The sequence below is a fragment of the Rhipicephalus sanguineus genome, chromosome 1 (assembly GCF_013339695.2).
Source record: "Rhipicephalus sanguineus isolate Rsan-2018 chromosome 1, BIME_Rsan_1.4, whole genome shotgun sequence".
NCBI lineage: Eukaryota > Metazoa > Arthropoda > Arachnida > Ixodida > Ixodidae > Rhipicephalus > Rhipicephalus sanguineus.
In genome coordinates, this window is record NC_051176.1 from 250,268,039 (window position 1) to 250,284,000 (window position 15,962).

A 15,962-nucleotide genomic window follows, 5' to 3' on the forward strand; every position below is an offset into this window, starting at 1 on the left:
AGTACGTCGCAACTCCAAAAATGGACATCCATTATGGTATCTCTAATGTCTCTAATGTACAACCACTAAATGTCCCATACTGGCACCGGACATTGGGCTTTTGCATGGATACTGAACGGATATCCGTGGTTGCTTGGGAACATTGCTTTCGGTTGGTACGAGATAAGGCATGCTATGAATGCTTAAAATGAGTTGTTTTTTAAAAGGCCTTTGGAGAACGTCTCAAGATAGGCAAACGCCAAGCTTCGACAACGGTGTCGACACGCTTCGACAATGTCAAAGTTCGCGCGAAAGATGCCGCAGGCATTGGCGTACGCAGCACAGTACGGTGACTGCGGGCTAGCGTCATGCGCATGCATGGCACTTGCGCAACAAAAAACGAAATTTCAAGAAAAAAAAAATAGTCTCCTTCGCGTAGATGTTCGCTTGGTCATTGGCTTGGTTGGTTCGCTCGCTTGTCGACGTCACCACAGGAGGTCGTGGACGTCACACTGTACGAGCGCTACCACGTGACTCTGCTCCACCAATAGGCACGCGCAGGCGTCATGGCCTGCCCTCGCTGAAGGCTTCTAGCCTCTGCTTCTAGCGCTTCTTGCGCAAAAACATCGAAAAAATAAAGTCGCTTTTTTTTCTCTCTCTCTCTGCTGGTGGCTTGTCGTAGTGGCAGCAGTATCAGCAGTATCAGCTTGAACGGCGGAGTCCAGCCTACGTTTACAGTTTAATGGAATCGTGATGGTGCTAAAGATACACGATACATTCTTTGATCTATCGGAAGTACAGGTAGTGAGACATGTCTTGTCAGACGCATCATGATACAGGTACAATATACCCAAAGAGTAAGCAGTTTTCGAATAGCGTACGCAAAGCTTTGCGTTGGATTTTCGCGCAACTGCGCATGCGTCGTACGCTAACCGCTTGCGTGCTCCCAAATAGGGGGGCCGCAAACGCTAACGCTAACTTAGCGTACGCTATTCGAAAGCTCCCTCGCAGCCTGCCAGCAATTTGCTATGGCAGGCTGCGTCCGTACGTTGTTGCGGACGCCCAACTAAATCTGTCTACTGCCCAGCGCTGCATCTCGGTGAGTTGATACGGGAACCTAAACGCGGCATCGCCGGCTTTGTTTTCTTTTTGCTCAATTACGAAGCGTTGTCTTGCGGCAAGAGTGGTGATTTGGGCATTAAGAAAGGGTCACTTGCAAATAAGAAGATAGGCTTTTATTTTTAGTGTTCCTGACAGGGGCGTAACCAGAAATTTTTTTCAGGGTGGGTTCAACCATACCTTATGTATGTTCGTGCGTGCGTTTGTATGTGTGCGTGCATATATACGCAAGCAAAACTGAAAAATTTCGGGGGGGGGGGGGGTTGAACCCCCCCTTCCCCCCCCCCCCCCCCCCCTTGGCTACGCCCCTGGTTCCTGAAGCCAACAAATGACGAGGTTCACTTCTGCTGTCTGTGACCATGTGCTGATTTATTAGCCTCCTTTCGTGTTTTCCTATTTCCGCTCCTCTCCATGACGCCCGTACGGCCCTAAGAGTTAACAAATGAAATGAAATAAGAGAGAGCATAGGGAGCGTGCTGCATCATCAGTGACAATTGAAAATGAATGTTCTGCACATTTTAAGTGCCTCAACATGACAAGGCAATCCACGAATTTAAAAAAAAAGTGAGGGCACTGGGACCTGCAGTGTGCTGTTCTAATCTAATTTGCGTGTTTAGAAAAACAAAATATGCTTTTTCTATGAACTAGCTTCAGAAACGGACTCTATCCACATTTACTGTTGAATGGAGGTGCTGATGTGCGCACATCCCCATGAAGGGTGTTATGACCTTGAAGGGTGTTATCAGTGTGATTTTGATGTCTCTGCAGGGCATATTAGTAAATTCTACAAAACCAAAAAATTAACCTTTATTGTGAGAGAAGGCTTGATAGGCAAAAACTAGAGGCAGTGACCCCCCTAGAAAAAAAAAAGGGTCATGCCACCACCTTCAAGATACTGCACCAGTTCATCATGTTATCAATTGGGATGTTGACTGCTGATTTGGATAGATTGGCATATTTGATTTTTTACATATAAATACGGGTTACATTGTACTCTTAAAAAGTCAAAGAATGATTTTGAGAAGCTTCAAGAGCTTATGCTGAGCCACAACAGCAATAAAATAAAAATAAATGCTACTGTGAAATTATGGGCATCACACGTGCATCATTTCCTGGCGCTGTTTTTTTTTTACCTTCACTTTAGCTTCTGCATAATCAGTGTGTTTTAGTGATATGAAATAAACACAATATTTGACACAGCAATTTATTAGCCCAAGGTGAATGACAGTTTCTCTCTAGTGATGTACAAAGGTAGCATCACAACACGTTTTGTCCTTTCACCCCTTCTGGCTTACGAAGCCTGCTCAGAAGGAGAAAGTAAAGTACCTCCCACCTCCCTTTTTCCTATTTTTAACATTCTAGAAAGATTGGGTAGCTGAGAATATTCAACATTTGCCATGCAAGTAAGTGGAATAGTCCACTATATTATGCAATGCTTATCAAGAATTCACTATCCAAGTTCTCCAATGTTTGTGTCTTTTTAATATATAGATTTATTACTTACTGGAGTCCGAGAGATGGAATGATAGGTGTGAGGGCCGTTCTGAATTATTCTTAGGCAGGATATACGGTTGTGGTTGTTGGCCAGGTGCAGCACTTCCTAAATGAATGCAAGGGGTATATGCCTTTTGTTCAGTAATTTCCACTAATTCAGAAGGAGTGGCTTGCTTTCTGTTGCATAGCCAATATAGAGTTTTATTACAATCGATTATTTGACCAGTCTCTCGTTCAGGGAACACAGAACTGTATAGATACCTGGAAACAAGTTCAGCAATGTCATATAGCTGCATTCCTTAGATGATTCAAGGCAGTTAACTGTTCTCCCAGAAAGCTCTCCCAGAAATTTACAAATAACCCCTCTACTGTCACTTTATTTTTATGTCCCTATAAAAGCTTACCCATATCAACAAATTCCCCGATTACCTTGTATATGGGACTGGATGTGCAAGATTTTCATATCAAAAGCATTCCCATATTCCATAGCCTAGTTAGCACAGGAATTGCTTGAGAAATGTTCCTAGTGTCTTGGTCAGATGTACTCGGGGACCCTAAATTCCATGCATTCACAATGCCCCTTAGGCAGAGTTTCCATGTTCTACGTTTATAAACGACAACAGTGCATGCTGTACGTATCATGCCATGCTCCAGAATGGCCGTGGCCCTATCCGTTCGAATGCTGCCGTGGTTTGGGTAATATTAATAATAAGAACATCTTCTTGGTTCCACCATACATAGCCCTAGCAGCCACGTGCGCAAACATTTTTTCCATTCTGCCAGTTGCCTTGTAACAGCTCCGGCACAAATTAATTTCAACATGTACACAGTGAACTGTAAGAACACTTTTATTGCGAAACAAACAGACTTACACATGTTGATAAAATCAATCGCTGCCAGCGCGGCTAGCACCAGTTATACATGTCTAAAACTTATTTAAAGCACGTGCTTTGTTTGAATAGGCAATATGTATGTCTATGCTGTCAACAAAAAGACGGTGAAGCCATTAACAGCGGCAGATGCTGACAATGTCTAATGAGCAGCAAACTGCCAAAGTGCGACTAGTTCTGCAGTCTACAACTGCGCAATGAAGGTCATAGGCACGAAAGCAAGGCAAGAAAATGCACAACAGTGCACAGAACAATGCACATACACCTGCAAAAACACACACATCCTCCGATTATCTCAAAGAAAGTACGCCGATGAAGCTCACCATCATTCTACCTTCTCAGTAAACTAAAGTGGCTTGAAGATACGTAAACATTTAAAACAGACCTAAGTACAGTCCTACTAAAATATTTTAGTTCTTTCCTTAAGAACATTTTCAAATTCAACGCTTCTCAAGCCATCCTTAAATTCACAATAATACAGGAGTGATGGGAGAGTTAAGTACTGAGCATCTAAGAGAAGGATCAAAAAGGAACAGTAGCTTTTTTTTAGTACACTGTATGCCAAATTAAAAAAAAAAAACAGTTTAGCATGCCACATAGAACACATTTAAAGCATGAAATGCTTTCTTCTCGAGCTGTACCTCAACACAATATAACTGATTATAGAGACTGTGGTCTCAATTCACTTTCAACTAGAAGCACAATTTGGAGCTGATGAAGCACACGAACGGTGTTTATGTGAACAGATAGGACAGCCACCATTACTGAATAATGCACGATGCCCCAAAGCACTCTTGGTGTCAAATGTTTACTGTGTGCGCAGTCTGAAAACTTGTTTAATTTCCATCAAGCTTGGGCACACCACCAGAAATCACACTGGCTGACAGGAGCACTATGTACGAATCACCTGCAGCATGGCTGAACCGAGCAATAACTGCTTTCTTGGGGTACCTGCATCTTGGAAACTTTTTGACACTGGCTGTATCTACCAAGAGGTCTAGATGCCTCTCAATCAGAGCCACATTATATTGGGTGTAATAAATCCCGTACATGCTCTCCAAGACAGTTTTCAGGTAAAATGGTTCTGATAAGTGCGACTTGCATTGTACCAAATTAGACAGTTATTAGCAGTTTAGATAAATGCTGTGACAAGCAGATTCAATGACACATGGCAGCCACAGAGGTTAGAAGTGCTTGGAAAGGTGGGAAGGCAATCAGTGGCAATGACAACTAGCTTACTAATGCATGGTGCAGCCAGTTTGCCTGTCAGGGCAGTCGGTCATTCAATGGGTGGCAGGTACTTCCTGCAAACCTCCATAGATTCATTGAGATCTCAGACTTCCTCTGGATTCACCCTCAATTTCTTTGCATGCTCACTGGCAGGCCATTGAGAACAATTTTTAGAAAGCATTTCATGCTTTATAATAAGTTACCAATGACAACAAATACAAATCAATCAATACAAAATCATAGCTGAGGTGATGCTGATGCCACATTATTTGTTCATACTAAAACCATAAAGATTTGTTCATCACACGAAGTAATGTTAACTTATATAACTGTTGACATATTTATGAAAAGCAGACCTTTCATTCTCCAGAGATTACAAACATGCCACAATTCTAAACATTGCAGAGCTCTTGACAGCCAAGCTGAACAGTGGCAGAAAAACTGAACGTCGTAAAACAAGCTCTCCACACGTGTACAATGTTTCAATAGCGAGCTGATTCTGCCAGACAACACATCTCCTGAGGTCAAAGGTATTATCTTGTGCTTATTTGTGCTGTCTTGACTTTGATGTGCTTGAAAGGCATGCGGCAGCAAGATTCAGTACAAGCATCGATCTAAAATGGCTCAAGTTGGTTGCAAACATTTTTCATTCATACATGGACGGTGCTAGTTTACATATAAACAGCAACAGTAGAAAGCAAGTGCACTTGGGTGCGAAGCACAGCGTATAACAGTGGGCACAGGCAAAGGAACTCTGCTGAATGCACCAACTACTCAAAACACAGCAGCAAAAAGGCACCAAGAGTATAGCGTGTGAGTTTGCATAGCGGCAAGCAAAGAAGGCAGCAGTGTGTCATATACAACCCTACAGCACTGTATGGGTGTGCACGTCTGTATATGAAGGTGCATATAAATTACACACATAAAAAATACACAATGCTCGCCCCAAAATATGGAATGTGGGCCCTATATCTAATTTTCTACAATATCAGGCGCTTTGGGATAAGCACTGCAAGGTCTAGGCTTGAAAACCACCCTGGAGTGGCAACAGGTGGCCCTGAGCTTTGACTGCATTGATAAGGAATGTATGTGATATGTCTATCTCTCCACTGCAGTCAAAGTAACTTTGATAATGCTGGCAATGTATCAAATGGTCCCATGTGCTGAATGATATGGCCAAGTCTGGACCCAATGGCATCACCAGTAGTGCCAAGTTGAAGGCATGCATGGCAAAATATATATCGTGCAGCCAAAGAGAGCCACTGATTTGTTATTGTACTAGTGTTTCACTACTATTTAGTGTGGAATGATTCTTGATTGTGTTTGCTCTCTGCTTTGGAGCAAAGAGCCACGCATACCAGCTATATTGCTCTTATAACTTGTCTTCCATTCTAAAATCACAGAAAGTGCAATTATGTACACATCGTGCAACAGGTGCATAACAGAATGCAAGTGTAAAACATTGCCTCAAAATTTACAGTTAAAATTATAGACAAAATGAAAAGAACATTCAGTTCACTGCAGTCTGAAACACTCAGCTTGGTGCAATAACTTATACAGCAAAATACGTAATCAGTGCTACTATATAACGACATTTAGCAACAGCATGTCAACACTGGACCCCAAATAAATGGGAAAGAAATACAAAACAATCTGTTTTGAGCAGTAAAAATGACTTGCATAAACAACTGCGGCACATGTCTATACAGATTTACAAGTTCTCCAAAAGGTCAAGCCTATAAAACAGCTGAACAGTTTGGGTAACCATATTGCTTTACAGAGCAAGCAGAAATCAACACTTACATACATTGGTTATAGGCAGGAATCTCGTGTACGGAATCAGACTTGTTTTACCCCCAACAGCCTTGCAGCTGAATCAGCAGGATTCATCAGCATCTCATCAATGATCTTAGAGTCCTGGATTCCTAAGAGGTTCTGGATGAGATCACCATTGCCACATTCATGAGGGCTCTTGGTTTCCGCATTACAGGCCTCTGCAGTCTCACCAGCCTTTCTTTTCTGCTTTGCAAGGAGGAGGAGTTTCTTTGAGGAATGTTTGTGATTAGGCTTGCCCTCTTCCTCTGAGCTGTCTCCCAGCTCAGAGGAAGGCACATCTTGGTGCTTGCGCTTATGTCGGGCCATACTGCTCTTTGAAGGGAGCTTCTGGTGGCAAATGTCACAAGCAATGTGGTCGCCCGCATGGCAGCTAAGCACATGCCTCTTCAGCCCATCAATCGACACATACCTACGCAGGCAGAAGACACAAGCAATATGGCGCGGTGTGTAGTCATCATTGGATTCCAGCCTGTCATTTTTCATGTGAGCGGCCACAACCTCATGTTCGATATTTGCAGGCAAATGCAAGCCTGTGTGGTCCGACTGCAGATGGGCCAGGCAGTCAGAACGCTGCACAAAGGCTCGGTCACACATGTGGCAGCGGTATGGCACGTCAATGAGCTGACCCACATGAAGCTCAACTTCGGCAGCTGTACTAAAGGCAGCATCACAGCAAGGACAGTGCAGTCGATCAGGGCGTTCATGGTTGTTTTCGCTGCAATTGTCTGAGCTGCCTTCTCCAGCATCATCCATGGCATCCAGTGAGTCGTCATTCGGTGGCTCACCATCCCCTACATTCGGCATGCGAGCATTCTTGTCAGTGCCATTGCGAGACCAATGCTTGATGTAAAAGTGTTTGCGCAGGTTTCCTCGTGTTGAAAATGTGCTGCTTGGGCAGACAGTGCACTTGAATGGGCGTTCAGGCACGCAACGTGTCAAAAGATCATTATGGCGGCCATGCTTGCGCACATAGTGTCGTTCACAGTTGGACTTCGTGGTGAACCATATAGGACAACGATCACACTTGTAAGGCTTTTGGCCAGTGTGTGTGAGAATATGCCGTCTCAGTGAGCTTGTCCACGGGAATTTCCGAGAGCAGTAGGGACAGGCAACACTGTTGGGCGAGTCAGTATATGAGCTTCGTTTTCGCTCGCGATGCTCCCCACCATCACTCTCACTGCATTCACCAGTGCCTGTCTCTTGTGTTTCCTCAGGCAAACCTTTCTCATCCAGCAGGTACTGCTGAAATACCTGCGAGTTGGCAGTGTGGATCACAGAAGAAACACTAGCTAAATCTGCTGAGCCTTCATCACTGCCATTTTCAACACTTCGGCTGGACAAGTCTTCCACACCTTTGTGGTCATCTTTCGACTCCACTTTTGTTTGCTGCTCTTGGCTTGTAACAGGGGGCACGGTCTCAGAAGCATCAGCTGCTTTGTTGGCTTTGCTACTTAAAACGACCCTGAGAGCAGTTCGCGTTTCATCAGATAGAGTGGATGAAAAAGGTTTTGATGAGCCAGGACTGCTCATAGTTGGAATGAAGTTACGACTTCGTGTCGGCCTTGCATGTTCTGGGTGCTTTCTTTTGATGTGCCGCTCCATGTTAGACTTCAGAGTAAATCCCGCAGCACAATGCACACAACTAAAAGATCTCTGGTTCTTTGGTGAAAGCTTTTCATTGACCATTTTAAATGTCATTTTGTAGATGTCGTCACCAGCACTTGAGGACTCTAGTATATTTGGGTTTCGAGCTGATGGCAATCCATTGACAGGTGGACGTCCAAGAGGAGGGGTCTTGGGAGGCAGCTGCTTTGAGCTTGGCTGAAGGAGCTGACTTGAAGTCTGTGGTAACGGTGGTGGTGGTGGTGGCGGTGGTGGTGGTAGTGTGGCAGAGGGACTAGCAGAATGAATTACTGGAAGTGGTTCGGGACTGCTGGAATTTCTCCAGCTCAGATCTATGGCATGAACTGCCAGGTCCAATGGCTCTTCTTGTGGAGGGGGAAGCTCGGACAGGGACACCAAGCTTTTCGCAGCAATAACTTGATCATCGTTGCTGTTGGCTTCATTTTCACCAGTGGCCACATCACGAACTGGCTTGAGAGTCAAATTTAGAGGTTCTGCAGCTTCAGATGTAGCCCTGGCTTCAGAAGGGCTTGGCGATGACAGGTCAAGACACAGGTCTCGTGATGGCTCCTCAGGGGGTGGTTCTTCAGGTGCTGGAGGCTGGCTGAGGGGAGCTGCTACATCAGTGGGTGATGTCTTCTGGGGACTGTCTTCAACACTGCCTGTAGTGAGATCCTCTGAAGAATCACTGAGAGCCAGTGGCTTGGCAGCCACAACTTGTTCCAGGCGATCACGCATGTCAGGGTGCTGCTTCAGGGCATGTCGAATGCAGTTGTTCTTTGTAGAAAATCCCAGTTTGCAGATGTTGCAACAAAATGGCTTCCTGCTGCAGCTATTGTGCAGCGAGCGCAAGTGGTGACGCAACACTCTATTAAATTTGAAATCTACACTGCAATACTTGCAGACTGTTTCCAGACTGCCCACTTCAGGAGTCAGCGCTTCAGAACTTGTACTTCGTTCAGCCATATGGGGGTTGTATTGCATGGCTCCTCGCACTTCACCTTTAGTCAATTTCTTGTGCCTCTTTCGCACATGCCTTTCACAGTTGGCCTTGGTAGTGAAAGCGTACTTACATATTGCACACTGAAATGGTCGCTCTCCATTATGTGTTCGCAGGTGTCGTATGAGAGTGCTCTTGTCCATACTTGTGTAAGGGCAAACATTGCAAGCATAAGGTGTTGACCCATGCGAATGAAGCTGGCTGTGCTTGCGCAACAGTCCAAGACTTGAAAATGACATGTGGCACAACTTGCAACCAAACTGTGGCTGGCCTTCCTCCTCAGCATTAGATTCATCTCGTATAACCTCATCAGGTTTGCCACTATCAGGACTAGCAGAGTCGGCCTCCAAAGGTGAGCCAGGTCGTGGAGAGGCTCCGCTCTGGCCTGGAGAAGTTGCCGCCAATGGAGCTTTCGATGTCACTGATATTATAGACTGAATGTCAGCAAAGTCATGGCCTGCTTCTTTCTCAGGCCTAGGTGTGCTACCGTTGAAATAAGCATAACTTTCAAAATGCTCTTCCTTGCTGGGAGGAACAGCCTCCTCCAGAGCAGCACTCGATGATCGTGTCTGAAGCTCTAGCAAGGCCAAAAAATCCTCCTTGCTACAAGCAGGAGCACCACACTGTTCAGCTCGGCGATGCTTGAGCTGATGTGCCTCTAAAAAACGAGGGCTAGGGAAGTTACAGCTACAGCTAGGGCAACAGGTACCCCGCCCATGGGCCTGGGCATGCAGGCGCAAGGCACTGCTGCATGGAAATGCACGCTTGCACTGGTTGCACTCGAATGTGTGGAAGGCACTGCTCGGTCGTCGGGCCTGGCTCTCGCACAGTGACTTAGCAATAAGTGAGAACTTGCCCGTGGAAAAGTCCACAAATGTGAGGTCATGGAAGCCAGGGCCCTGAGGTGCCACATCCTGAGGTTCACAGCGGTGGTCCAGGTAGGCTGCATAGCTAGCTGTTACTTGGCAGCATTGCGTGCACCGGATGGGCTCATAGGGGTGGGTGGCCATGTGGCTGATCAGGCCAGCCTTGCACAGGAAGGCCTTTCCACAAATTGGACAGGATACCTGTTCAGGGACGGGAGACAGGGGGGGTGTGTCTACCTCGGGAGGACGCTTGAGACCCCGCCGGGAGGACCCCTCAGACTCCTCGGGCCCTGCATGTGTGCGCATATGTCGGTGCATATTGCCGTTGGTTGTGAATGCCATGTGACAAACAGTGCACTTGAATGGCCGCTCGCCAGAGTGCACCAACATGTGTCGATCCAGAGAGCTGGCTGAGCTCAACGTCTTGCCACAGAGCCGACAGGTGTGTGAGTGATCAGTCGGGTTGTGCTGGCGGATGTGGAGAGTTAAGGCATGCGATGAGCCCAGGACATCATCACACACAGGGCATATGTGAGGGCCTTCCACCTGCAACAGAAGTGTTAAATGCCTTTAGCCTCGAAACAATCACTATTAGTCACACGCTGCATCAGTAATTCCTCTGAAAGAATCAGCATGATGGTTTAGTTTAAGTCAAATTGTGCATCGTAAGTTTTTGCACTGCTACAAGTCTTTGACAGGGCCAATAAAACATTTTTATGTCATCAAATTTGCTTTAGACCTACTTTTAGGATCTCAAACAACAAAAAGCTAAAGGAATTAAGACCTGCAACATTTTACTCTCCCATGACACCATAATGTGCTAACAATAACAGCAGGGCTATTGTAGAAGTCAGTTTGCCATAATGGCAAGCCCGTGCAACCTATTCTGGCATTACCATGGCCTCCATAATTGGGTGGCACGCAACTGTATCTCAGAGGCCATAGGGTCAATTTCGTGTTTAAAACAGGTGCTGCAATGCAGCCATTGATCTGTCATGTGCTCGACATTTCAATGGCTGAAACATCTTGCCCATTGCGGTGCCATACTTAAAATGATTGTAAAACAGAACACTGAAATTTCTTTGAATTAACTTGCAATAAAGTGCGAATGCAAACTACACATTACAACCAATGATCATATTTTCACTGACTGAAGTCACATTCGTTTCAGAAGTGAATGAAATCAACGCATTGTGATGCTGTTATCAGTCTGCTTAATGAACTTTCTTTTCAGCATTGCAGGGCGCTATCGAGTGGGGGGGGGGGGGGCAGTTGAGTGTGACGAAAGTTTTTATAAACCTTTATTCTTTGAGTTACGGCGCTGAAGGCTAATTTATATGAGTAATTTTACCTACTTTTAAAGAATATATGGTCCAGTTTTGTTTTCACGATTTGTAAACAGTGTTCAGCTAACTTTATGCAAGTTTACTAAACCTGTACTAGCCAATTTATCAGGTGTCCCGTCGTGTTTTGATATCTAAAAATTCTGAGTTAAGCACAGTAGACTTACCACGAAGTTTAGCATCATTCTTGATATGCTGAGTTTTGAATTCTGCATACCACAGCAAACTGATTACTAATGAATTAATGAACTGTCCATTGTCAGAAATAGGGTGATCAGAATGATTTATTTTATGATTTTATGTGATGTGGACTATGCTCGGGCACTACTTTCCACAAAGTAAGCTCATTATAATTCAGTGAACAGAGAATCAATGGCTTCTGCAAATGAATCAGCAAATGCAGTAAGACCTTACTGACCTAACATTCAAAAACGAGCACTTAAAGAACTACACATACCTACAATTTCTTAACACCATGAATAAATATATTTTTAAAATGTTGACACGAGAGCCAACTTTGTAACTGCAACAAGGTAAAAGCCTATTTTTTAGATAATGTAGATATAGAGTGGCCTTCGTGCAAACTTTTTTCTGAAGCACGATTAGATGTGCCACAAAAAATATAGCTAAAACTGTTGTTTTTGATGCGTGACTACGGAAACGAAACATGGCCACTGTCACCTGCCAGAGGCAATGCATGACCCAGACAGTGCCAGCAACTGACACAGCCCACAGCAAACCAAAACAACTTGGAGGATATTAGAGCTTCGCCTTCAAGAGTAGAACACGATGGCGTAATCGGGCACCGTGTGCATCACCTTCGCAATTGCTAGCCTAGCTTCAGTTCTCGGTACATGCCTCAACTGCGTCGCAACCGCATCTGTGCACGCAACATTGACCGTTTCAAATTGTCCTAGAATGCCTACTACAAGTATATTTGCGGAGTGCCCACTACGCCATAATGCTTCCTTTCGCGAATCAGCGAAGGGCCCACTTCGCATCAGTAAGGCAACACGTGAACCTACGCAGCTGCTCATTTTGTTGATGCTTTTGCTGATGATGATGAATAAATATATCTGAGCGCTTTGTAAGGGGAGGGCCTTTAAAACACCCACTCGTTGCGCAGTTCACATGTTTTAACGCCTGGCGCGATTCTATGCTTCTGCCATGCAATATTACACGTGTTAAGGAGACTCCTCCCGCCACATGACATTCATAGAGTGTTTTCTTTCCGAAGCAGTTTCAGGCAATGGTGTGGCTCTGTGGTAGAACACCTGCTTGCCACGCAGAAGGCCTGGGTTCGATTCTCACTCGAACTGAGGATTTGTATTATTTGCATTTTTCTAGATTTTTCGGTCACGGACAATGCTGATTTTTTGCTCATAACCACTGACGCCGACACTGACACTGGAATTTCTGCGAAACGAGCTCTTTAACGCTATCGCATTAAAACTTCAAAGCTTAAGTCACATCCACCAACTAACACTAGGATGCATTAGCCACTTAGATGCTAGTCTAAGGCAGCTAATAAAAAGTAGACCATTATCAGCCTTGCAGCTTTGTAACCAATTTATTGGTTAATCAGCACTGAAACTCTGTACATCAACACCAGCACCCTAAAAAAAAGCCTAGTGGGCTGAGAAAACAGTTTATTACTGCATGCTACAATTTCAAGTCAGCAAATGCATCGCTCATTGTGAGGCCCATGACCCGACTTCCCACCTGGGTGCCAGAATGCAGGAGTGTGCTTTGCACATGCATGGCCATGTACAGAGCTAGCCTGGACAAGACTTGGTGTGTTGACACAGACACAAGTTTGTTGTCATTAAACATGTCCTGTCACTTTGATGGCCTCCCTTACTGGATGACATCGGAGTATTTTAGTTTTTTTTTTTTTTTTTTTCCTCAAATACCTTAGTGTCTCCTGGCCAGCAGTGGTTTCCTATACTTGGTGGTAACTTTAGATTTCAGTGCAAGCTCCACCCTAAAGCTGCACTGCAGTTGTTCCAAGGCACAGTCCTCGATAGAAGCCACGCAATACTGACTGTTCAATTCCACAATAACAGATATACTTGCTTGGTGCTTGATGTGCGGACATTCACTTTGTGTTGGGCAGCAATGTGTTTGATCTGCATTCTTTGGTTGTCACCAACTTTAGCGCTCAATATCGAAATTACCTTTGTATATATGCGAGTTTGCATAACCACCAGTCCAAATTATACATGTTAAAAAGTAAATCTACCCTTATTTGAGCGTCAATGATACCCCACCAGTCAAATCATGTTACCTGTGATCCACACTAAAGAACTATGAATATGTTAACAGGGGAGAGTAATGTCACAGCCTTCCAATGCTTGACTGATCCATTTCCCTAAGAGCTAAACCATGATGAAATAGTTCTCTGCCTGAAAAAGGGTACACAAATCCATGGAACCTGAATTTCAACACTGCCTCTGAAAGTCTAACTTCTACGAAGGAATTTCTGAGTTCTGGTGGCTGAGGTGCTTTACTATGGTATCCCCTGAAAATGATCGAACCTAAAAAAAAAAGAAAGCAACCCGATTTCATTGCATCTTTTCTTTTGTTCACAGACAAAAAAGTGCAGAATAGGTAAAAAGCTGGTTGGCATGACGACTGTTTTATGAAGTGACACCCAGGCGCTTTCCATAATACCCCCCCCCCCCTTTTTTTTTACCTAACATGAACAAATACATGATCCTCCAGAACAAAAAACTTTTCCAGAACTTTCTTCAAGGAAAATTTCAGGATTTCATTTGAATCTGTACAATTAGGTGCAAAAGAAATTTGCATTGTCTGATTGTGATTTCTTTTTTTCTCGATTGTCAATCATTGGTTACTCTACGTACCAGAACACTATGGTCATGGCCATTCCACTTCCAAGATTTGGGTGTGCCCTTGTCACTGAGGGCACTATTGCCACCCAATAATCCACCTAAACTACTTAATGTTTTCGAGAATGGATTATTGTATCCCCTAATACTCTACGACTATAAATACGTGCTCTATGGATACATTTGGCATAACCAGTTCAGCAGAATATTCAGCCTCTGTTAATATTATGCCATGAATGTGGCAGTGTTAAGTTTTCTGAGAGCTCGATTAATGACATAAGTGCTGCCTCCATTTCAGTCTTCGCTAAGATCAATGAAATTTTGTGCACTCTTTCTTAAATGGAAGACAGTGAAGGGTACCTATTGATATTTCCAAGGTGCTATGATGAAGTTCTGTATAAAGTTTATTACTTCTATACGAGAAATTAAAAACAGCCAGCTGATGAAACAATGAACACTACAGCATTTGCTGACAGGCCGAATAAATTCAATATTGCATCGAAGCATCAAAAATTGGCATGCTATCAAATATCGGAAGGCTGTAATAGTAAGCAAACAACATACTCCATGAGTGTACAGAATTGGAGCAGACAGACATGTTGTTATTTGCCACTCCTCCATGTTTACTTCAGTTAAACCGGTTGTCATAACTGCAGTTGGTTAGCAACACACTCATTCCAAGCTAACAGCATGAGGCTGTGAAAGTCCACAACATTATTGTACATCTCCCAGGCTTTCCCAGAGCATTGCAATGACTAGCTTCAGAAATCTGGCAGTACTACCTGCACAGCATTCACTAAGCAGTGTTCATTTGGGGGCTTGGCTATGACACTTACTGAAGAATGTTTTCGTTTGGCCGCTATCGTGTCCCTTTGCAGGTCTCCATCTTGGTGAATATCTTGGTTTTCGTTCGTTGAAAGTTCGGTTCCGTTGTTGCCAAGTTTCGAAGGAAGGCTGCTGGGGCTGCCTAAAGCTGCTGCTGCTTGTCCAGGGTGAAGCTGGTCATCCGAAGTTGACTCTGCATGAAAAAAACACGACCAGCTACTTTTGGTGACCGATGCAATCAGCCGAGCTATGAGGGCCTCCAGAGTAGAAATAAGAAATTTTCACTCCACAATGACATGAATATGAACAGATATGGTGCCACATAAGATGTGCAGACTAAGGACCACACATATATGAAGCACGTATTGAACTAAAAGCTTGAAAGTGTCTATTCTGACAACGGTGAACTTGAACGAGCTATTTTATTCACAAGTGCTAAGTAGCCAGCTGATAAATGCTGCACAGCCAGTTACTAGCTGGAGCTTGCCTCGTGTCAAACATTCATTCGATATCTCCAACATGACAACACTTTCAAACATTCATTCGACATCTCCAACATGACAACACTTTCTACATCCACCAACTTACACCTATACAAAGCGGAATTACTGCAGATAAAAGAAAACATGCGATCAGCAAAGTTCACCCTACCTTTCTCCGTGTCTCCTGCACCATCATCTTTGACTGGGTGCACAGGAGACAGCTTCCCAGGCTCTCCATTCATGTCTCATCGAGAATTTCAGCAGCCGCCAGGCATCAGTTATCCACAGCAATCCAGGAAGGCACTCTGTGGTGTCTTGATAAGCAAGCACCCCGTGATAAGCCTGCAGCAAATGTGTAGATGGCACAAGGTGTTGAGGATTCCTTAAATCAGGCTCAATAAACCTAGCACTCAATACTTTTAG

At 44.3% G+C, this 15,962-nt stretch overlaps 1 protein-coding gene across 3 annotated transcripts in view; it reads right to left on the reverse strand.

Moving 5' to 3' along the window:
- Positions 1-3,422: 3,422 nt before the first annotated feature.
- The window catches only part of LOC119377422 (ras-responsive element-binding protein 1), a 66,612-nt gene continuing 54,072 nt past the window's right edge, over positions 3,423-15,962 (reverse strand). For 2 of the 3 annotated variants that reach the window (XM_037646899.1, XM_037646905.2), the window contains exons 2-4: positions 15,709-15,881; positions 15,069-15,250; positions 3,423-10,583 (exon numbers count right to left, since the gene is read on the reverse strand). In XM_037646899.1, the coding sequence (XP_037502827.1) occupies positions 6,552-10,583; positions 15,069-15,250; positions 15,709-15,781 (4,287 nt within the window). In that variant the 5' untranslated portion in view covers positions 15,782-15,881 and the 3' untranslated portion in view covers positions 3,423-6,551. Of the gene's footprint in view, positions 10,584-15,068; positions 15,274-15,708; positions 15,882-15,962 lie in introns of those variants that run through there. The other variant, XM_037646916.2, reaches the window with a different exon arrangement.